Source organism: Oryctolagus cuniculus, chromosome 2 (assembly GCF_051225735.1).
Source record: "Oryctolagus cuniculus isolate XC-2025 breed Fujian yellow rabbit chromosome 2, ASM5122573v1, whole genome shotgun sequence".
NCBI lineage: Eukaryota > Metazoa > Chordata > Mammalia > Lagomorpha > Leporidae > Oryctolagus > Oryctolagus cuniculus.
The window spans coordinates 8,764,844-8,788,918 of record NC_142868.1 but is presented as its reverse complement, the minus strand read 5'-3'; the positions used below and the strand labels follow the sequence as shown (position 1 = coordinate 8,788,918).

The following is a 24,075-nucleotide window of genomic DNA, read 5'->3' as shown; positions in this document are numbered from 1 at the left end:
TGATCCCTGTTAGGAATTTGGAAAACACGCCGGCGCCGTGGCTCAATAGGCTAATCCTCCACCTTGCGGCGCCGGCACACAGGGTTCTAGTCCCGGTCGGGGCGCCGGATTCTGTCCCGGTTGCCCCTCTTCCAGGCCAGCTCTCTGCTGTGGCCAGGGAGTGCAGTGGAGGATGGCCCAAGTGCTTGGGCCCTGCACCCCATGGGAGACCAGGAAAAGCACCTGGATCCTGGCTCCTGCCATCGGATCAGCACGGTGCGCCGGCTGCAGCGGCGCCCATTGGAGGGTGAACCAACGGCAAAGGAAGACCTTTCTCTCTCTGTCTCTCTCTCTCACTGTCCACTCTGCCTGTCAAAAACTAAAAAAAAAAAAAAAAAGGAATTTGGAAAACATTATGCTGAGTGAAATAAGCCAATCCCAAAGGGACAAATACCACTTGTTCTCCTTGATAGGTGACAACTAACTGAGCACCAAAAAGGAAACCTGTTAAAGTGAAAGGAACACTATGAGAAACGGTGACTTGATCAGCCCTCACCCTGACAGTTGATGAGCAACTTCATATGTTATCCCTCTTGGTATTTTTTTTTGTTTGTTCTACTTAATACTTTTGGTTGAATACTGTAATCAATACACAATTATTATTAAGTGCTGAAACTTAACTGAAAAGTGATCGCTGTTAAATATAAGAGTGGGAATAAGAGAGGGAAGAGATGTGCAATTCGGGACATGCTCAAGCTGACTTACCTCAAATGGTAGAGTTAGAAACATACCAGGGGATTCCAATTCAATCCCATCAAGGTGGCATGTACCAATGCCATCTCACTAGTCCCAGTGATCAATTTCTGTTCACAATTGATCATAATGATAGGACTAAGAACCAAAGGGATCACATAAACAAAAATAGTGTCTGCAAATGCTAGCTGATAGAATCAAAAAGGGAGAGAATGATACAACATGGGAAGTGAGATACACAGCAGCCCCATAGAATGGCAGATGTCCTAAACAGCACTCTGGCCTCAGAATCAGCCCTTAAGGCATGCGGATCTGGCTGAAATGCCTATGAGAGTATTTCAGGCATGGAAAGCCAAGACACTCTGGGGAAAAAAAAAAAAAAACTAAATGAAAGATCTCCGCCAGTGAGATCCCAGTGGAAAGAACGGGTCATCAAAGGAGGTACCTTTCTCTGAAGGGAGGAGAGAACTTCCACTTTGACCATGGCCTTGTCTAAATATGATCAGTCGGTGAACTCTGGGGGCTTCCATAGCCTTGGCAGCTCATGACAAGAGCCTAGGGTGATTACTGAGGCCATAAACAAGAGTGTCAATTTGTTAAGTCAACAACAGGAGTCACTGTGCACTTACTCCTCATGTAGGATCTTTGTCCTTAGTGTGCTGTACATTGAGATCTAATGCTATAACTAGTACTGAAACAGTATTTTTCACTTTATGTTTCTGTGTGGGAGCAAACTGTTGAAATCTTTACTTAATGTATGCTAAACTGATCTTCTGTATATAAAGAGAAACGAAAATGAATCTTGATGTGAATGGAAGAGGAGAGGGAGTGGGAAAGGGGAGGGTTGCAGGTGGGAGGGACATTATGGGGGGAAGCCATTATAATCCATAAACTGTACTTTGGAAATTTATATTCATTAAATAAAAGTTAAAAAAAAAAAAGAAATTTGCCTTTTGAATCTAGCAAGATGACTGCCTTTAAAAAATATTGTTTTGTAACTCACCAAACTTGTTTTACAACTTGGTTTAAAAGGTTTCTGATAGCAATGGATAATCAATGCTTGTTATGGCCCCCCTAAGGTGGACTTTGCAATCTCTGGTTTAATGTCACTGATTTATAGCTAGAGTTTTATAAAAAGGAGTAGTATTCCATATAAATATAATTTTGACCTTAATTCAGATACAGATATGATATAATATCAGCATCTTAAGTCATCTAGGAGTAATTGCTAACTGTAAATTGGGTAAAGCAAATCAGATAAATGTGTCTAAATATAAACTTTGGTACTCTTAGCACCTTACATTCTATGGAAAAACTATATGGATTTGCTAACATGTTTTCATAAATGTCCATGAAAGTAGTTCGACATCACTTGAAAGTAACTAAGGTTGGGGGCTGGCGCTGTGGCACAGTGGGTTGACACCCTGGCCTGAGGTGCCGGCATCCCATATGGGGGCCGGTTTGAGATCCGCCTGCTCCACTTCTAATCCAGCTCTCTGTTATGGCCTGGGAAATCAGTGGAAGATAGCCCAAGACCTTGGGCCCCTGCACCCACAAGGGAGACCCAGAAGAAGCTCCTGGCTCCTGGCTCTTGGCTCCTGGCTTCGGACCAGTGCAACTCCAACCATTTTGGCCAACTGGGGAGTGAACCAGCAGGTGGAAGACCTCCTTCTCAATGTCTCTCTGCCCCTCCTCTCTCTGTGTGTAACTCTGACTTTCAAATAAATAAATAAATCTTTAAAAAAGAAAAAGAAAAAAAGAAAGTAACTAAGGTTGAAATATGATGTGTTATTTAGAAAATGTCTTAATTTGGAAATTTTGACATAGAACTAGACTCTGATTCTTTGTTAAAACAATCAGGTTTTTACAATGCATATATGTTAGTAAATACTTTGAAATAGTCTTAAAAATCTGTTTATTTTTTTTTATTTTTTTATTTTATTTTTTTTAATCTTTTATTTAATGAATATAAATTTCCAAAGTACGACTCATGTGTTACAATGGCTTCCCCCCCCATACCGTCCCTCCCACCCACAACCCTCCCCTTTCCCACTCCCTCTCCCCTTCCATTCACATCAAGATTCATTTTCGATTATCTTAATATACAGAAGATCAGCTTAGTATACCTTAAGTAAGTATTTCAACAGTTTGCTCCCACACAGAAACATAAAGTGAAAAATAATAGATGATTTTTTTTAAATGATGATGAAATCAGATCAGACCTATTGTCATGTTTAATCCCAGTGAGAGTCAAGTTGGGAATTGATAATTTCTTTCTTTCTTTCTTTCTTTTTTTTTTTTTTTTACAGAAGATCAGTTTAGTGTACATTAAGTAAAGATTTCAGTCGTTTGCACCCCCATAGAAACACAAAGTGAAATATACTGTTTGAGTACTCGTTATAGCATTAAGCCTCAGTGTACAGCACGTTAAGGACCGAGATCCTACATGAGGAGTAAGTGCACAGTGACTCCTCTTGTTGACTTTACCAATTGACACTCCTGTTTATGGCATCAGTAATCTCCCTATGCACCAGTTATGAGTTTCCAAGGCTATGGAAGCCCCTTGAGTTCTCCGACTCTTATCTTGTTTAGACACGGTCATAGTCAAAGTGGAGGTTCTCTCCTCCCTTCAGAGAAAGGCACCTCCCTCTTTGAAGACCTGTTCTTTCCACTGGGATCTCACTCACAGAGATCTTTTTGCCAGAGTGTCTTGGCTTTCCATGCCTGAAATACTCTCATGGGCTTTTCAGCCAGATCCGAGTGCCTTTAGGGCTGATTCTGAGGCCAGAGTGCTATTTAGGACATCCGCCATTCTATGAGTCTGCTGAGTATCTCACTTCCCATGTTGGATCACTCTCCCCTTTATTTATTCTATCGGTTGGTGTTAGCAGATACTAGACTTGTTTATGTGCTCCCTTTGACTCTTAGTCCTTTCATTATGATCAATTGTGAACTGAAATTGATCACTGGGACTAGTGAGATGGCATTGGCACATGCCACCTTGATGGGATTGAATTGGAATCCCCTGGTATGTTTCCAACTCTACCAATTGGGGCAAGTCAGCCCGAGCATGCCCCAAATTATACATCTCTTCCCTCTCTTATTCCCACTCTTATGTTTAACAGGGATCACATTTCAGTTAATTTTCAACACTTAAGAATAACTGTGTGATAATTACAGAATTAAACCAGTCATATTAAGTAGAACAGACAAAAAAAAAATACTATGAGGGATAATGTATTAAGTTGTCCATTAGCAGTCAGGGCTATGCTGATCTCCTTTTTAATAGTTTTGTTTAATTGGTGACTCTGTCAGTTTTCTAGCCAGCTCCGATAGCTATTTTCTCTTCCCTCTGTTAAAATTATTCCAAGGTATGGGATAATTCCATGTGCTAATTTAAGATTTTTATTTGCGATTCTTGGGATGACCAAAAAAAATTTGTGTTCTATTGAAGTAGTCTATTGTGTCCTCTTAATGTCTCTGTTAAGTTCTAATTGTTTAAAAATAGCTGAGTTGTTTATTAAGAGTTATGGTTTGTTTGAATATATACTCATCCTAAAGCATTTGAATAATCATGTTACAGTGATCAAATCTGGTCTATACTATGTCATGATGTTAAGAGATTGTACTTCAACTAGATATTTTAAGCCTTCTTGGCATCCTTGACAGGCATTCAAAAAATCAAAGTTCCAAATTCTTTGGATTTTGATATTTTTAATAGGTCCCTGGAAATATCAAAGGATATGTCTCTCATCTTGTAGAGACACCAACTAATAAGGCTATTTGGATTATATTAAAGGTATTGTAAAGCTGTGGAGTGGTGCTAAATTTTGTTATAAAAATGTCCAAAAGGTAATAAGTCTAATGATCTTGTGTTTTTATCAGACATGATGGTTATCTCAATGAGAAAGGCTCAGAGGACTAAAAGGGTTAAATGTTTTATAAAATCCTATTGGTGCTTTCAAAATACTGTGTGGAATAAGCAAGTGTGTCTTCTTGTTGGTTAATGAGTTTATAATGTTAAACATGGCTATTTGAAGCCTTTGTCATCCACAGTTTTATACTCTCTAAACCCTAAAAATCAGATTTACTGCTCATGAAGTTAAAACATTATTGGTTCTGTGTTTAAATGTGTCCTCTTTTAAGTTCCAAAGCACCTCTTTTTCCCCGACCTCTATTGTATTCAATACTTTGGGACAGTTCTGCAAGCAGATAAAGCCAATAATGTACAAAAGGTTCCAACTTAGAGCAATTCAAGTTACTAAGAGCAGGAAGTAATTCTAATCAATTGATGGCAATAAAAAAAAAGCTAAAGATTTTAAGAAATTATTACTGACACTGCTTTATTGTTCTATCTTATATGGTATGTTACACATATATACATATTGTATGTATACATTAGAAAATTTATTAAGAGCTCTGCTTTGTCTTATAGATGAAATATTGCTCATAAATTTAAACTGCCAAGTTAATCAAAGATAACTTTTTGGTTCATTTGACCTAAATCTCTGTACCAGATGTTTTAAATTTGTTGACCTGTTTGTACTTGGGTTTGCTGGTCAAATAAGTTACACATGTGTTAGATATGTAAGCAATGTTTCCAAATATGTGTACTCTTGCCTTGAAAATTATAGGAGGCATTGGACTTTCTGGTAAATGTCTTCATTTAAGTTGTTATTTAATAGTTAAAATTGTTTGCTAAGTTTCCATTTGATATTGTTATTGTCAGTAAGTGATCTTGGAAGCCTGAACTTGTTCCCTCATTCCTCTATTCTCTTCAAGATGGGAAACTGACTCTATTCTGAAGGACTCACCAGGATGTACAGTTTGATCTTTAGACCTCATAAAAGGGATGGCTAACCCTTTTCTGTAAAAACAGCATAGCCAAAATGAGAGCTTAAATTATGATTTCATGGCTAGATTTACTTTGCCATGGGCATGATAAACAGGCAAAACCTCCCTTTTCAAACCAAATAAAGGGAGAGAGAGTTTTAAAGTGAGGACATATCTTTCCTCATGGGCATTGTCAATGTCAAAGAAAAAACACAATCAGAACATGCCTGTGACTATAGATTTCTAGTTTAGGCCACCAAAGATTAGAGATGGGACTTGAGCAGACCTTTGCTTGTATCCTCGTGAAGGTTTTAACAAAAACCAGGAGAAAGAGAAGGCTGGGCAGCAAAAGCAATATAACGACAGGTGACAGGCCAATTAATGGCTGCTTTATACAGGGATCTGCCATCAAGGAGACCCAGCATTGTTTTTTTTTTAACTTTTATTTAATAAATATAAATTTCCAAAGTACAACTTTTGGATTATAGCGGCTTTTTACCCCAATAACCTCCCTCCCATCCGCAACCATCCCATCTCCCACTCCCTCTCCCATTCCATTCACATCAAGATTCATTTTCAATTATCTTTATATACAGAAGATCAATTTAGTATATATTAAGTAAAGATTTCAACAGTTTGCACCCAACACAGAAACACAAAGTGTAAAGTACTGTTTGAATACTAGTTATACCATTAATTCTCATAGTACAACACATTAAGAACAGAGGTCCTACATGGGGAGTAAGTGCACAGTGACTCCTGTTATTGATTTAACAATTGACACTCTTATTTATGACGTCAGTAATCACCCATGGCTCTTGTTGTGAGCTGCCAAGACTGTGGAAGCCTCTTGAGTTCCCTAACTCTGATCTTATTTAGACAAGGTCATAGTCAAAGTGGAAGTTCTCTCCTCCCTTCAGAGAAAGGTACCTCCTTCTTTGATGGCCCATTCTTTCCGCTGAGATCTCGCTCACAGAGATCTTTCATTTAGGGCATTTTTTTTTTTTGCCACAGTGTCTTAGCTTTCCACCAGCATTGGTTTTTACTGTGGAAAGCCAGGGCTTCACCAGAAGTCAGCTTATGAAGAGCCCTGGCAGCTCTGCCAGCCAAGAGTTGGGTCACTGGAAATGGAACTGCCCTAGAGTTGAAGGACTTCCAGGTTAGAGCCACAGATCTTATTGGCTCTAAGCTGAAAAGCCCTTCACTCAGCCCAGCTTCCAAAGTAACCACTAGTATTGAGGGGATGGCCAAGTAGGGTCAGCAACATTGCAAGCATAACTGTAAATTTCCTGTTAGGGATGCCACCTGCCTTTACCTAGCCAGCTCTCCTCCCAGGCCAGCTAGGCAATGGAAGTCAACAGGGTTTTTCCCTAATGAGGTTCACACCTCCCTTGTGATGTACTCCACATGAATAGACAGATAGGCCTGGGCCTCAAAACTGGCAAGGCCTTTAAGTCCGCCTGATTATTATCAAGCCTCTGCTGTCAGTTTCGATTTGCCTCTCAATGAGAAAACTGCTTCATGGTTTAGACAGCACCTTTCTTAGGGCCTCTAATAATGGCTCTGTCCTTGGTTTTAGATCCTTTGAGTTTAAACTGCTTGCTAAATTTGTTTTCTCCAGACTTGAAAAAGTAAAATTCTAGGTGGCCACACACATGAAACCTTGGATAACAGTAGTTTCTGCAGGCTGGTGCTTCATCCCCCTGGCAAAGCCACCTCCTGCTGAGAAGCCAGAGTATATAAGGAGCTCAAACAACTCAATAGCAAACAACAAACAAAAATAATTAATTTTAAAAATGGCAGATCTAAATATATTTCTCAAAGGAAGACACACAAATGGAAAACAGATACATGAAAAGATCCTCTACATCACTAATATCAGGGAAATGCAAATCAAAACCACAATGAGATATCACCTCACTCCAGTAAGATTGGCTGTTAATGAAAAGACAAAAATTGGCAGGGCTATGGAGAAATGGGAACCCTTGGACTCTGTTGGTTAGAATGTAAATTTGTATAGTTATTATGGAATATATTGTGGAGATTCCTCAAAAACATTATGAAGATTCCTCAAAACCCTAAAAACAGAATTACCATGTGATCCAACAATCCCACTCCTAGGTATCTATCCAAGGAAAATTAAATCAGTCTGTCAAAAAGACATCTACACACCCATGTATATTGCAGCACTATTCACAATAGCCAAGAGAAACAAGCTAAGTGTCCATCTGCTGATGAATGAATAAAGAAAAGGTAGTGCATACACATAATGGAATGCCACTCAGATATAGAAATCATTTGCAACAATATGCATGGAACTGGAGGTCATTATGGTAAGTGAAATAAGCCAAGCAAAGAAAGACAAGTACATCCCAACCTATGTCACTCACATGTGGAATCTAAGGTTGATCTTGGGGGTGAGCATTTGGCATAGTGGTTAAGACACTGCTTGGGATGCCCACACCCCATGTGAAACTATTTGGTTTCAAGTCCTGTTTCCAAACCTAGTCCCAGTTTCCGGTGAAGGCACACCCTGGAAGGCAGCAGGAGACAGCCCAAGTCGTTGGGTCCCTGTCAATCACATGGGAAACCCGGACTGAGTTCTGATTTCTGGCTTCAGCCTGGCTCAGCCATGACTATTAAAGTCATTTGGGGAGTGAACAATTGGGTGGGATGTCTCTGTTTTTCTCTCTCTTCCTTCCAAATAAATTATAAAAAATGATACTTTTTAAAAGATCCCTGGAGCCAGCGCTGTGGCATAGCTGGTAAAGCCACCGCCTGCAGTGCCAGTATCCCATATGGGCACCGGTTAGAGTCCTGGCTGCTCCACTTCCAACCCAGCTCTCTGCTATCACCTGGGAAAGTAGAAGATGACCCAAGTCTTTGGGCCCCTGCACCCACGTGGGAGACCTGGAAAAAGGTCCTGGCTTCTGGTTTCGCATCAGCACAACTCTGGCTGTGGTGGCCAACTGAGGAGTGAACCATCAGATGGAAGACCTCTCTCTCACTTTCTCTCTCTCTGCCTCTATATCTCTGTAACTCTGCTTTTCAAATAAAATGAATTTTTAAAATAAAGGGAATTACCTTCTTAAAAAAAAAGATCCCATGGAAGTTAAAAGTATTTAATGGTGGTTGCTGGAAGCTGGAAGGAGTAGGGCAGAGGAAGAATGGATAGGTACTAATCACACTTAGCTAAAAATAAGAAGTCCTGGTGTTCTATTGAAAAATAGGGTGAGTATAGATGTTGATTATATACTAAATATTTTTATTTAAAAAAAAAACTATGGGAGAAGATTTTTAAGGTTTTACAATAAAGAAATATTAAGTATTTGAAGAGATAGAAATGTTTACTCTGATTGGGTATTATGCAGTACATACAAGTATAGAAGCAGCACACGATACTCCATAAAGATGTATAATTTTTATGTGTCAGTTTAAAAAATATAGCCAGTTCAGCTCGCTCCCTCTTGTTTGCCTACTCTCTCACAATCTCTTGCTGCCTTGCCTTCTTCCATGGGATGCAGCTCAAAGTCCCTCACGAGATGCCAGCATCTTGATATTGGACTTCCAGCCTCCAGAGCTATAAAAAATAAATGTCTTTCTTTTTATAAATTCCCCTATCTGTGGTCTTCTGTTATAGCAACACAAAAAGGAGTAAGACACTCCATTTCCTCATTTGTAAGAAGAGGATCATGTGAAGCAGGTGCACTGCTGCACTGCTCACCAACCCCTCTTAGCCCAGTGAGTCAGAACTCCCAAGCGCACTGCAAATCTCGTGAGGTGAATCTCATGACTTGCAGATAGGCAACAAGGGACAGCAGAAGCCCGGTCCCCCGGTCCTTGCAAGCTGGTCAACCTGCCGGGTTCAGCACAGCTGTCTGGGGAGGATGGAGTCTCATCTGTGCATGCTCTATTTTCACTGTAGCTGAGGTGTAAGACAGGAGCCCGCTCTGGGTGTGATTCCCAGAGTCATATGACACACTGGGCTGGACAGTGTGGACCTGAAGAACACGGTGCTTCTTGGAGGAAAGAAAGGCAAGGACAGAGGACTGGAACAGAGCTCAGGCTGTTCTCGCATCTTGCTCTTATCTGGTGATGTTGCCTCTCCCAGCGCATTCTACAGTTACTAGTGAGAACTACAAGCAGGAAAGGGAGGAGAACTCGATTAGTACAAGGTCACTTACAGAACTGTCCTACAAATAATAGTGCAGTCCTCCCAGGTTTGCAGAGGATTCAGAACATAACACGTGAAAAGTGCCTACCACCGTCCTTACCCCAGTAGCTATTCATTGTGCAAAGATAGATTTCAAACTCTATCAGCTTCAGCTTCCCCAAAGCAGGGCTTTTACCAGTGAGGGCAGATATGTGACATTTAAGTTCCCCACCACTCCTCCTGAGCCTTGGAGGATGGAGCCAATCAGCTCTGACACTGTTCCCTGCTGACCCTTAAAATCCATCTCAACCCAGTATTCCTTGAGGATGCACTGTCCCAGAAGAGCCAGAAGAAAACTGATTTTGCTATTCTTTTTTTTTTTTTTTTTTTTTTTTTTTTTTTTTTTTTTTTTGACAGGCAGAGTGGACAGTGAGAGAGAGAGACAGAGAGAAAGGTCTTCCTTTTCCGTTGGTTCACCCTCCAATGGCCGCCACAGCTGGTGCGCTGCGGCTGGCGCACCACGCTGATCCGAAGCCAGGTGCCAGGTGCTTCTCCTGGTCTCCCATGGGGTGCAGGGCCCAAGGACTTGGGCCATCCTCCACTGTACTCCTGGGCCATAGCAGAGAGCTGGCTGGGAGAGGGGCAACCGGGACAGAATCCAGCGCCCCAACCAGGACTAGAACCCGGTGTGCTGGCGCCGCAGGCAGAAGATTAGCCTATTGAGCCATGGCACCGGCCTTGATTTGCCATTCTGACCTATGTTGTATTCATTTTTGCCATGTCTGTGGTACCTAGTGCAAGAACTTAGGCTTATAAAAATTTTTAAACAACTGATATTTATTTAGTATATAAAATTCAACACACTCAGAGTATAGATTTTTTTTTATATAGTGCTGTTCAAATCCTCACAAAAATAGCCTGTGGAAAAACAGAGCATAAACCTTTCACCCACTGAATATTTGTATTGAATTATCACATACTGTATCCCATGAATATGCAAAATTAAAATAATTTAACACAAATTTCTTGTTGAGCAATAAAATAAAGTGAGGTCCAAGTGTATTTAAGTATGAAATATCAATCCATGCATCATAGATGCTAAGTCAAGTTCAAATCCATGTCTGGTTGTCCCAAAATCCACAGTCCATCCACCATAGCATGCCAACTCATCTACTATAGATACCCACTGTATGTCTGATGTTGGAAAATATGTATGTAATACCTAGTGCTTTCTCTCAAAAATTATGGACAAATCATCAAGAATCCAGAACAGGAAAATTAGCTATGTAGTATCCTAGTAAGAGTGAGCTTAAGAGAACATAGGAAAGATTTCATGCCAAGAAGTAAATAAAAATAAGTCGTCTGATAGTTAAACAAGGAGCAAGAAAGAATCAACCACCTGGGAAATGGACAATTTACTGGCTGTTAATTCTGCAGATTTACTTTTTCAAACATGAGCACATTGGGTATTCTGCTAATGGAGCTGACAGCACCTTCTCTGATCCCAAGTGAAGTGCGGATACATGCCATCTGCAGAGCCTTGCTTTTCTTGCCCTCACACTGGTTTGCTTTCTGCTGGTTCCATGCACCTCATCACAAATTGGGGGTGAGTAAACAGAACCGTCCCCTGACTGAGGACAAAGGACCTGGATCACATACCTTGTGCATGTCAAGGTCACTGTTCTGAACACATTGTAACATCCTCTGACCTGGGGAGGAAGTGACCCAGAGAAGAAATAAGAGGAAGGACAGTGAGGAGGAAGGATGCTACAATCCCAGAGCCAGCAGGGTTTGCAGAGGTCGTCTCTCCCATTTCCCAACCACAGTCATGCTGGCCATATTCTTATCCCATCTGTACTCTTCCTTCAAATAAGCCCATTAAATTTAAATTAAGCCTTATCTTAAACAATATGAATGAAATCATACATTTGATTGCTATACTTTTTCCTAATAAATATTAAATATGATAATTATGAAAACTAAAATGCTTACACATGTGCCACATATCAGCCTGTATCTTTCCACAGAGACATGCACCACACATTGAGCAATACCAGTTAAGTTCATGGGATCCTAGGCTTTTTATCTTTAGCAGTGGAAATGCAGTGGTAATGGGGGTTTTAAAGAAACCCCAGTGTAGTGAAAAGATCAGCTGCTTTGATGAAAACTGAACAGGGTGGCTTGGAAATCTGGCTTCTCAGCATCAACATTGCTGGCCACCCTTCCCTAATCCCCTAGAGCTCCCTTGCCTCAGGACTCAACAAGAAGCATTTAGATCTTGGTTCTAGCCCCACCTATTGTTTTACAGGAGAACAAACTAAGGCACAATGACAAGAAATGACAGGAAGAGGGTGCACATAGTTATTGCAGAAATGCAGGGTCTCTGATGTATACCTGCAGACCTGGCCCTACCCTGGGCTCTGGAAAACCTTTAAAAGGGGCCAAATTATGGCATATTTTCTCCTGTCCTCTCCCTCCACACTTGTTGGCTTGGAGGAACATTTGAGATGAGACAAGACAAAAATCAGTGGCTTAGGAAAGAAAGCAATGAGTTGGCCTGAGTACTACGTGGTCTTCAAGATCTTTGGACTGAGGCTAGAAGACCAATGCATGGAAACCTCAAGAGTACTGACAATTCAAGTGCATCTGGGCCATCTGGTTCCCTCTGTTCTCCCTTAAAGGACATTTCAATTGGTGGAACCTTGTAGAAACACACTCACAAACCCGAATTCTACTCCAGAGGCACTGAAGAATACTTTGAGATCATTCCCATACCTCTCTTTCCTCACCTGCAGTTCCCCTCTCACCCCACTCTGTCCAGTCACACCCCTCCAGCATTCCTTCTCAGGATCTTACCCTCCCAGGTAAAGCAGAAGATTCACTGCATGGATCAAGTGAGTTAGCAATTCTAACCCTCAGGTTTACTTGTTGGTAGAATGGAGATGGAAATAACTCTGCCAAAGAAGTTCGTCAGCCGAACTGAGCAGGAACATTTATCCACATTATATTTCAAGCTCATTAGCAAGGGAAAAGACTTCTGAAAAAACAAGCTCAAAGATTTTCTTTGGGGAGGAAGGCAAAATTCACTTAACACTATTGAACTAGAGTTTTAATAGAGGAATCAGAATGTCTGGCTTCAAGATTACTAAGATAGCAAAAGGCATAAAGATCATTGTGCCTTTGAACCTGTAGGACCTCTCTCCCTCCCTCCCTCCCTCCCTCCCTCCCTCTCTCTCTCTCTCTCTCTCTCTCTCTCACACACACACACACACACATACACACACCACCCTAAAGTGTATTCCTTTGGCAGATTCTCAGCTGCCTTTCAGACTTATCTGAACAGCCGCCCTTCCCTGAAAAGAAGCTACACCTATAAAGAAAATCTACATTAGTTTAGTAGACAGTCAACAGATACAAACAGGCTTTTCTATCTGATATCCTCAATTTTGCCTTGTAAAGACCTTTTAACAGGAAAAGAGAGATTGGAGGTCTGATAACTGCCCCAGTTCAGAGATTTCCACAGGTAGCTATGACCTGGGAGACTTTTTTTTTTTTTTTTTTTTTAAGATTTATTGACTTAGGAGGCAGAGTCACAGAGAGGAAGAGAAGGTGAGACATCTTCCTCTGCTGAAATAGCCAGGGCTGGGTTAGGCAAAAGCCAGGAGCCTGGAACTCCATCTGAGCTTCCCTTTGGGGTGGCAGGGACCCAAGTAGTTGAGTCACCTGATCTTGTGTCTTCTAGGAGCATTAGCAAAAAGATGAATCAGGACCAGAGGCAGGACTTGATCCCAAGTCCTCTGATAAGCAATGCCAGAGTCCTAATCCACTATACCACAGTGCCTGCTCCCTGGGAGACTTCTATCTGCATAACAAGGCAATTCCTGCTCATTGTGCAGCTCTGTCCCTCAAGCTTCCACATTCTGCCACTAACTCTCTCCCCTTGAAGCAGGAACCCCTATCCCTTTTTTTAGCTCTGTATACACATCAACAGTCTAGCCTTCCTGTGAGACTTACTATATGTCTGTGTCCCCTTGTTTACATACACACTAGTACATGTATTGGTTTTCTTTCTATTGATTTATCATTTGTTTTACATTATAGAGTAAAATTATCAAAACATCAGAAGGAAAAGAATACATTAAAAACTTTTGGCAACCATAATAGGACAGTGGTGGAAGTCTAACTTTTGTCTTATTTTTTTTCAAAGTAGGTTGACATGAAAGATTTTTGTGCAAACTAGTTCATCTGGTTATAGCAATACAGGTCTATTTTGGTGTGAGTGCTCTTGGTTGATTATTGTTTTCCACTCAGGGATGGTCTCTCTCCTTTGTATCTTCTGTGTAGTTTTCTATACGGAGAGCCACAGGACAAGAGCAGCTGGCATAACGTCACAGTTTGACTGGATGAGTTCCCCTTTTTGTTGTGCTGTATGCCTGAGAGCCTGATTTTGGGAGTTTTGAGATCTCTCTCGTCTCTGCTACCTGGGGGGCCCAGGTGCTGGTGTGCCATGCAGAAAAATGTAAAAGGCTGGGACCACATGGCACTAAAGTTCCAAGCAGCGCTCTTTATCCTAACAGGGTCAGGACTTCATAGAGTTTGACTTTGTGGTCTTAATCTTCATGCTTTCTGTTAAGCTGTCTGTTCAAGTACAATATTTTGGATCATGGGGGCTGCCTCTTCCATGCCTACCTCTTGCTTTTATGGTAAAGGTTTACCCTAAGCCTGGAAAGTTATTATCTGGCATTTTCTTAAAAAGACTTAGTAAATGAAGTCACTGTTGAATTAAATATATATATATATACATATGCATATGTTTATATATATATATATATATATACATACATACATACATGGAGAGAGAGTCTTTTAAAATAGCAGAAATTCAAATTATGTTCAACCAACAAGAATCATGGGTATTAGTTCCCCAACCATGGTTACCCGAATCTTACCTCTTAATGATGTTCTCTTACTCTCGCCACAGAAAGAATGATGAAAAGCAGTTAAAAATGGGGCAGCTGTTTGGCCTAGTGGATGTCAGTTAAGATGCCTACAATTCCAACCAGAGTGCCTGGGTTCAGCTCCTGGCTGTATCTCTCAATTCCAGCTTCCTACCAATGCATATCTTGGGAGGCAGCAGGTGATGGCTCCAGTAACTGTGTCCTTGTCACCCATATTAGATACCCAGATTGAGTTCCTGGCTCCTGGCTTCAGCCTACCCCAGGCCTAGACCTTGCGGGTATTTAGGAAGTGAACTCACTGATGGGAGCTCTGCCTGTCTATCTCCCGCCTCTCAAATAAATGTTTAAAAAATTTAAACACAAACTCCTTACTGAAACTCAGAAAAGTACAGCTGTCAGTTTAGTATTTACAGTATAAAACAATTACTTTATTGATGAGGATTTTTATTCAATTTCCTTTTAAGAAATAGCATATCAATAATGTTTTAAAATTTTTATTAATATAAAGAGAACAGAGGCCAGCACCGCGGCTCAATAGGCTAATCCTCTGCCTGTGGTGCTGGCACACCGGGTTCTAGTCCCAGTCGGGGCACTGGATTCTGTCCCAGTTGCCCCTCTTCCACTCCAGCTCTCTGCTGTGGCCAGGGAGTGCAGTGGAGAATGGCCCAAGTCCTTGGGCCCTGCACCCCATGGGAGACCAGGAGAAGCACCTGAATCCTGGCTTCAGATCAGCGAGGTGTGCCAGCCGCAGCGGCCATTGGAGAGTGAACCAATGGAAAAGGAAGACCTTTCTCTCTGTCTCTCTCTCTCCCTGTCCATTCTGCCTGTCAAAACAAAACAAAACAAAACAAAAACAGATTTCTGTTTGTTAATATAAACAGAACAGATTTTATTTCAGCAACAATTCTAAGATAACCATACTCCCCTCTTTCTCTTTCTCTCTCCCTCAAGCCCCCTCTCTTCTTTAACTTTTGCAAAAACATAATTTCAATTTTTTACTTTATTTACTTGACAGATAGAGTTAGACAGTGAGACAGAGAAAGGTCTTCCTTCCATTGGTTCACCCCCAAAATGGCCGCTACAGCTGGCACTGCACTGATCCGAAGCCAGGAGCCAGGTGCTTCCTCCTGGTCTCCCATGTGGGTGCAGGGGCCTAAGCACTTGGGCCATCCTCCATTGCACTCCTGGGCCACAGCAGAGAGCTGGCCTGGAAGAGGAGCAACTGGGACAGAATCTGGTGCCCATATGGGATGCCGGCGCTGCAGGTGGAGGATTAACCAAGTGAACCACGGTGCTGGCCCCCCAATTTACTTTATAATCATAGGCTTAATACACCACTAACTATAATATTCAACAAGTAAAAAGTAGAAAGACCATCATTCCTCAGGAATATTGACAAGGGCTAAAAACAACAATCAAATCCTAAGATGTCTGTTCCATTCTTACATATTTTTTGTATTCTATACTAACTACAACATATCAGAGAAAACGTGATATTTGTTTTTTGGGGCCTTTTGCAACAAAGTGAATGCAACTGGAAACCATTAGGCTTAGTGAAATAAGCTAGTTCCAAAAAGACAAATAGCATATATTCTTCCTAACTAATTCTGCTGCCTCTAAGGCAAAGGGTTCAACTCCATGGAAATTGTTCTTACATCAGATATTTTCAGTATGAAAGTTCTTGCTTTTGAAGAATGACCCATTTGACTTGAAAAAAGACAACATGGTAAGGTTTTTTTGTTTTGTTTTGTTTTGTTTGTTTTGCAGGCAGAATGGACAGAAAGACAGAGAGAAAGGTCTTCTTTTGCCATTGGTTCACCCTCCAATGCTGGTGCACTGCACTGATCTGAAGCCAGGAGTCAGGTGCTTCTCCTGGTCTCCCATGAGGGTGCAGGGCCCAAGCACTTGGGCCATACTCCACTGCACTCCCTGGCCACAGCAGAGAGCTGGCCTGGAAGAGGGGGAACCGGGACAGAATCCGGCGCCCCGACCGGGACTAGAACCCGGTGTGCCAGCGCCGCAGGTGGAGGATTAGCCTAGTGAGCCACGGCACTGGCCAACAAGGTAAGGTTTTGATGCATGCCAATGTGGTTGGTAGGAAATACCCAGCATAGGCTCACGTCCTTTAAGAGGTGGTAAACACTGATGAATGCTGATATTCATTAGTCTCCCTTCACACTGAAGCATTTCTCATACCATAACAATGCACATTCCATGCTAAACAGGGCTCTCAGGATGTTTTCTGGAATTTGTTTCACACAACCAAGTGATGAGTAGGGACAAACATTAACTGGGTCTCAGGAATTGCGGAATGCAGATAGGGTATTTGCAGTCTGCTTCCCATCTTTGCTTTACTCTGCGATTGGTATTTTTTTCTTGAAGACTGGCTCGCTCACATGACAGAAGATCTAGTTGCTGACTACTGTAGACTTCTGCCCACAGCATGGCAGGGAAAGACAGCAGTTCTCTGTAGAAATCCTAAGGAAAAATCCTAATTGGTCAAGCCTGGATCAGGTGTTCATCTACGGATTATCCCTTGATGTCAATAAACTTGTCTTTTCCTCCTTTTATACAAGAAACTAGTGTTGCTAGTATAATCACCAGAACTTGAATGAAAAATATGGTCAAAATATTAGATGCTACCTGAGATAAACCAGGTAGTCACTCAGAGTAGCCCCAATTTGTTGACCACAGTATGGAGCCCAGTCTTCACATTTGCAAGATGAGAGGTGATTATCAGTACAAAAAGAATGGTTCTGGACCCCAGGTGGCTCCATAATTAATCAAGCTCTTAAAGTCTTTATGCACACAAAAAAATCATTCATAGGGAAAAATATAACCAAGTAGACAGCTTCCTCTATTTACAGACCAGAACTCTTTCTTTCTACAGGCAAATCGAAATGTGAGCCTAGATGGAAGCCAAAAGTTACATAGTGGTCACAGAATCAGAAGAGGAATAAAGCAAATGATTTTAATCACTAGCAAATACATACTCTCCACAGAGAAAAGTAAATTCTAAGTACTCTGGATCCCTCTGGATGCCATTCCAGCCACCTAACCTCTGAGAAAATTCTTTCTTCAAATGATGAAACCTTTACTTAGGTACACATTTTTGTTGTTGTTGTTACTGTCACTATTTGGCCATTCCTCCCAGAATTTCTACCTAGATGACCTGGATTGGATTTAGGATAACATCATTTTATTTCTACTGATCTCCTTTCAATTTCTAATTCTGCTAATTTCATTCTTGGAAATGTATCTTATAGTTCTCAGGGCACTCTGTGAAATCTAGAATATTTAGGAAACACAAACATTAAAGCTATTTTTAAAATAAAAACAGGGGCAGGATTGTGGCTTACTGAGCCAAACTGCTGCCTGCAACACCAGCAACCCATATGGATGCCGGTTGGATTCCTGGCCCCTCCACTTCCAATCCAGCTCCCTGCTAATGCTCTTGAGAAATCAGCAGAAGACAGCCCAAGTACTTGGGCCCCTGTACCCACATGGGAGACTGGGATGAACCTCCTGGCTCCTAGCTTCATCCTGGACCAGCCCTTGCCATTATAACTGTGACCTTCAAATAAACAAATCTTTAAAAATTTTTGAAAATAAAATAAAAACAATTTTCTTTAAAACCAACTCTTCTCTATACAGTTTATTGCCATCTTTTATATGCATATAAGGGCACATATTTTATTTCGTGCCATCTGTAATACTGCCATCCCAATTTCCAAAATAGCCAGAGCTCAGTAACACAAACACTGGTTACCTAACCTCCTAATAAATCTTATTTTGGTATATCTGATAGCTGTCACTATTGAGAGTGCAAATCTTGACAGCCAAGACATACAAAAAATGTAAGGTTACTTGCATGAAAGGAATATCCTCATATTAAAAAAAAAAAAAAACTCAAACTAAGAGCATAGAATACAAATATTATAAGACACAATCTCTTAAGGGAATTATAAATGGCCATCAGGGTTCTGCAAACACTGAAGAAAAAATTCGTATTTGGAACACAATCTCAGCATATCAGTCACCTCTGCCAAACCGAGGGACAATTTCTGTGCAAAGTAGCAATTCTGCAAGAGTATTAATGAACAATTTAAAATTAATTAATAGGATATATCACAAAATATTGCTAACAGAAATAAAATACATTAAATGATCATTTATTAAACACACTGTACATACATAACACACACGAGAAATCCTGATTATATTCTCCTTCACAGCATGACTAGAAACTGTAACAAATGCAAACTCTGACCCTTTTACTGAATTCTGTTCTTCCCTTACCATAGAAAGCTGCTTTTCCCTCCTTGTCCAAATTCCACTCATTCTTTTTGATTTTTTTCATTCTTTTTCATTTTAATTTTTTTTTAATTTTTACTTATTTTCATTTATTTGAAGGCAGAGAGAGAGAGCAAGCAATGGACAGACAGGCAGCGAAAGATGTTCCATCCAGTGGTTCAATCCTCATATGCTTGCCACAGCCAAGACTGGACCAGGCTAAAGCCAGGAGCCCAGAATTCAATCCACATGTCCCATGTGGGTGGCAGGAACCCAACTATTTGAGCCATCACCTGCTGCTTCCCATGGTGTGCATCAGCAGGAAGCTGGAACCAGGAAGCAGAACCAGGACAAACACATGCACTCTAGCACGGGATGTGGATGTCCTAAGCAGTGTCTTGACCACTGTGTCAAATGACTGTGCCCCCCCCCATTCTTTTTTTTTTTTTAATTTGGCAGATACAGTTAGATAGTGAGAGAGAGAGAGACAGAGAAAGGTCTTCCTCCCATTGGTTCACCCCCAAAATGGCCACCATGGCCAGAGCTACACCGATCCGAAGCCACACCAATCCAAAGCCAGGAGCCAGGTGCTTCCTCCTGGTCTCCCATGCGGGTGCAGGGGCCTAAGCACTTGGGCCATCCTCCACTGCCCTCCCAGGCCACAGCAGAGAGCTGGACTGGAAGAGGAGGAACCAAGACTAGAACCTGGGGCCCATATGGGATGCTGGCGCTGCAGGCAGAAGATTAACCAAGTGAGCCATGGTGCCGGCCCCTCCCCCCCAATTCTTAATTGATTTCATCTAGGCAACACATTATAAATAATTATAATTTACATGACCTGGCATATTCCTCCCAAAAACTTGAAAATTAGGTATTATCTCTATTGATCAGAAAAGCAATTTGTTATCCGGTGAAAGGCAGATATTCTCAAATACAGGCTTCCAAACTCATCTTCCTTCCTCTCAACAGCTAAGACTAAGTCCCCTTTTTGAATTCCGCATCTCCTTAGTTTAACAAACTAAGCGCCACTTTCAATATACCCCTACTCTCAGGCACTCACAGACGAATGTCCCCAATTGCCTTTCTCCCTCATTTTACCATCCCCTACACTTCTTTGTCCTGACCCCAGAGAAAGTGGCAATTCTTTGAAGTTCTTGCAGGAGAAAAATCAGTCCTGCTTCTCATATTAACATTGTGTAATTTTCCCAATCACCATTTTTATCTTCATAGGTTGTTTTACATCACAACAGAAATAGAAAAATAGTTGCAACAATGAAGTTTGCTTTGATAAGGCAAATAGCACATAATGTCCTCTCCCTCTCTTCTTATGGAAAACACTAGTGATGCTTTCAGCTCTCTCTGTTATCACTGGGAAAAAAAGAAAAGAAAAGAAAGAAGAAAAAGACTTTCAAAGATTCTACTGGACTCTTTTTATGTTGATAATTATTTAAGAAATGACAGGCATCAGCCTTTTGCTTATGAAAAACCTATGCAGGTGGAGGATGCTATGGGGATACAAAGCAAAGGATGCAAACAACTACCCAATAATTAGATGGCCTCCCCAGGCTAAGGTCACTGGGGTCTGACTTTTCACTGTATAAACACCAAGAAGCAGGGTTTGGAGGACTGCCCAGGCTGGACTGTGGGAAAGAGAGGAAATCCCAGAATCCAACCACTGGCAGGAATCTGATGCCCAGGGATACCAAAGGCTACCAGGAATGAATGCCACACACTAACCCATCATTGCTCTCCTCACTCCCGAAGAGTAAAGTTTCTCTAACCATCATCTTACCGTAGACTTGGTGAGCAAGATGAGACTCAATCACGTTCAAGGAGAAAGCAGTTGACCTTCATGGCATGTCCTGAATTCAGACATACATACAGCGGGGTAAGGGGTAGTGACAATTTGGGGGGAAAGACCTCACCTCTTCTATGTCCTAACCATTGTCAAAAATAGTATTACTCTCTAGAGAGAAAATCAGGAGGAGAGAATAAAGCAAAGAAATTTGCATTGCTTAAAATAGCTTTTATAAATGTCTGGGTTTTTTCTCCCTAGGTATTTGCAGCAATCATCCCTAGGACTTGTCTTCCAATGGAAACAAAGCTCCTTTGAACAGCTAAAGCAGCACACATCAGTGACCTGGATTCTTTTCAATGTATCTTCATTGTTCTTGAAGGCTACAAAATTCAAGTTACATTGTATCCAGCATAATGTGTGTAACTAATGTAACTTGAGCTGATGGATACATATCATGCCCTTTCTTTTAGATTCACTGTTGTGTTATTCAGTAAGAGTGATACATTTCAGAAAACAAATTGTACATTTAAAGTATATACCCTTACTACATTTTAGAAAATATTTTAAAATGTCTATATACTTTTCACAAAAATTATTAGCCACTGAACAAATTCTTTTCAGCAGCAAACACCACATTGCCTCATTAATTTTTAAAAATTTGATCACTGTTCAATTAAATTTGCGGTTATGTATAAGAATCATATAGATGATTCTTATTTACTACCAAAAAAACTGAATAAAAATTTGATAAATACATCCATATATAAAGAATAAATGCTATGCCTTTTCTCATACACTTAACATAAATATAGCAACACACTGTAGTGCATTTTTGGTAATTAAGTAAAAGGAAACATGTTGGAATCTTGTTGTCAAAAATAATTTTGATAGAAAATGCATAAAACAGCTATATTTTACATGATTTTATTCTTGACTGCTTTTAGTAATGTCTTTTACAATTCATCTATGACTTTTTCTCTGCAAACTTCATTATCCTCAAAACACATGACACTTAATTTCAATTAAAACGATGAAGGCAAACTGGTGGAAAGAAAGCATGGTATGGCCAATTTAAAAGGAAATTTATTAAGCTATACGATAAAGATTTTTCCATATTTGACATCTTCACCATAAATAAACTAAATCTGCAGCCACAAAGTATTAACAAAAACATAATTTAACCACCCAATAACAAAAAGCATCTTTCTTAACCAAAACGAAAGCCTATTTTGTACATTTCTCAGAAACTGAAAACAATGAAAGAAAAAAAACAACTAGGTAAACAAATCCTTTGGCAACCCAGGTGGTTTTCAATTCTCTCCTGTGAATAAAATTGGAGAACTAACAGTATGGGGCAGGGAACATCTGGTCCTGGAGATGAATAAGGCCCACGACACCACAAGAGGGACTACAAAGTCCATAGTGTCCATCTAGCAGGCTTATGTTTAAGTTGGTAATTTTGTCTGATTTGCGAATATTATAAATATCCAAACGGCCCTTGCAGAAAAAAGGTTTCCCACCCTAAAAAGAACAGTAAAGTCATAGATCATCAAAATTTTTTGAGATCATGAATTCAACGAAAAACCTCACCATTGCCAGGTGCAGTACAGGACGTATGAACAAGGTTTCTCAAAGCATGCATCTATGAAAATTAGACCAAGGAACAGAATCGGTGTTTAATTCTTCGAAGACATTTCATCTTTATTTATGAATTTAAAAGCAGCAACCCATTTCACTGATTGATTGCATTTTCCAATAAAAATCTGCATTTCATTTAAAAATTTTTGAAAATTTGTTAACAGTTACACTGCCTTGATTGGCCTTTAAAAATCAGGCAACTTAAATCTTTCTGTCTCAGTTCCCTGAATTGAAACTGGAGTCAGACCTAATGTTTTTCCACGGACAAGAACGCCACACCTGGCACCTGTCGTTACCATGGTAACCAACACCGCCGCCCTCGACACTAAAACCCTGTGTATTTGTCTTCGGCAAAAGGGGTTGGAGGAATCCGGGTCTAGTCACAGGCACACCCGGATCCTCACCCGCGACGCTAAGGGGAAAGCCAGCGTACGGGGGATGGGAATCCCAGGGCTACCCTTTGGGAAGGGTACTGGGTTGGAAGAGTTAAGTACTTCCACGCACGCTTCGCACAGTGAATGTCTACCGGTCTCTAGAGCTTCAGGCCTGCACGCCGCGCCTCGCGGGCCCCTGGGTGTCTGGTCGAACACCTTCCCATGCCACACACCGCCTCGGAGTCCGAGCCGGGGTCCCTTCCTGGTCCGGACCCGGCAGCCGGCGGCCCCTCGGCCTTCCCGAAGCCGCCGCTTCCGGCGCTGCCCGGCCTAAAGAGGGCGCCCGCACCCGGCGGCGGCAGCATTTGGCCCCTCGCGGCCCCCGTCCGCGGACTCTCGCTGCTAGTGTCACCGCCTTTTCCTCCCTTCCCCCGGTTCCCTTTCACTTCCGGGGTTGGTCTGGATCCGCTGGTTCCATAACAACATCCAGTTGGCTTCCTTCAGGCGGCGGGACTAGGGCAGCCGCCGCCGCCGCCTCCCCGGAGCTCCCGCCTGCTCGGGCCCTCGCGTTCCCCGGCCCAGGCCGCTATGGCTACCAACCCGCAGCCCCAGCCGCCGCCGCCGGCGCCGCCGCCTCCCCCGCCTCAGCCGCAGCCGCCGCCGCCGCCGCCGGGCCCGGGGACTGGCCCCGGCACGGGCGGGGCGGGTGGCGCGAGTGCCGGAGCCGGAGACCCTCAGCTCGTGGCGATGATCGTTAATCACCTCAAGAGCCAGGGTCTCTTCGACCAGTTCCGCAGGGACTGCCTGGCCGACGTGGACACCAAGGTTCGGGGCGCGCGCGGGGGCTGGGAGGCTGTGGGGAGCGGGAGGACCCCGAGGGCCGCCGTCTTGGACAGCGTCCCGCCTCCGTCGGCGGGCCGGCGGCGCCTGGACTTGGCCAGTGCCGGGGCCCGGGAGAGCGCCCCTCGCCCAGTTCCTTCTGCAGCCGCGCCCTCTGGGCTGCAGCTCTGTGCCACGCACGGTGCAGAGCGCGCGCGGCGTGTTCATTCATTCGCCTGCCCTTGCGCTGATTTAACCTGCTGCGGTCTGTTAGGTGCGTGCTGGGTGCCGGGCACCGCTTGGGCGCTGGAGCTGCACGAGTGCAGTGAGCAAGACTAAGTCATTGTTCTTTCGGGAGACTTGTTTGGAAACACTGATGTTAGCAGTGTGCAGTTTCGGATTCATTGTCATCGCGGATGGTTTTGTTACTTTGTATCCAAGTTCTTTTTCCCTTCTCTCCTGGAGTTCTCCGGGTGC

The 24,075-nt window shown here is 42.2% G+C and overlaps 1 protein-coding gene and 1 long non-coding RNA gene across 3 annotated transcripts in view; one reads left to right on the top strand and one right to left on the bottom strand.

Annotated features, from left to right (window-relative positions):
- The window catches only part of LOC138848774 (uncharacterized), a 33,241-nt gene extending 10,177 nt beyond the window's left edge, over positions 1–23,064 (bottom strand). Inside the window, exons 1-3 of the long non-coding RNA XR_011386838.2 lie at positions 22,910–23,064; positions 22,358–22,409; positions 20,762–20,831 (exon numbers count right to left, since the gene is read on the bottom strand). This is a non-coding gene — a long non-coding RNA (uncharacterized LOC138848774). The remainder of the gene's footprint in view (positions 1–20,761; positions 20,832–22,357; positions 22,410–22,909) is intronic.
- A 169-nt stretch (positions 23,065–23,233) lies between these two features.
- The window catches only part of BOD1L1 (biorientation of chromosomes in cell division 1 like 1), a 61,114-nt gene continuing 60,272 nt past the window's right edge, over positions 23,234–24,075 (top strand). For both annotated transcript variants that reach the window (XM_051830063.3, XM_051830055.3), the window contains exon 1: positions 23,234–23,604. In XM_051830063.3, coding sequence (XP_051686023.1) covers positions 23,368–23,604 — 237 coding nt within the window. In that variant the 5' untranslated portion in view covers positions 23,234–23,367. The remainder of the gene's footprint in view (positions 23,605–24,075) is intronic.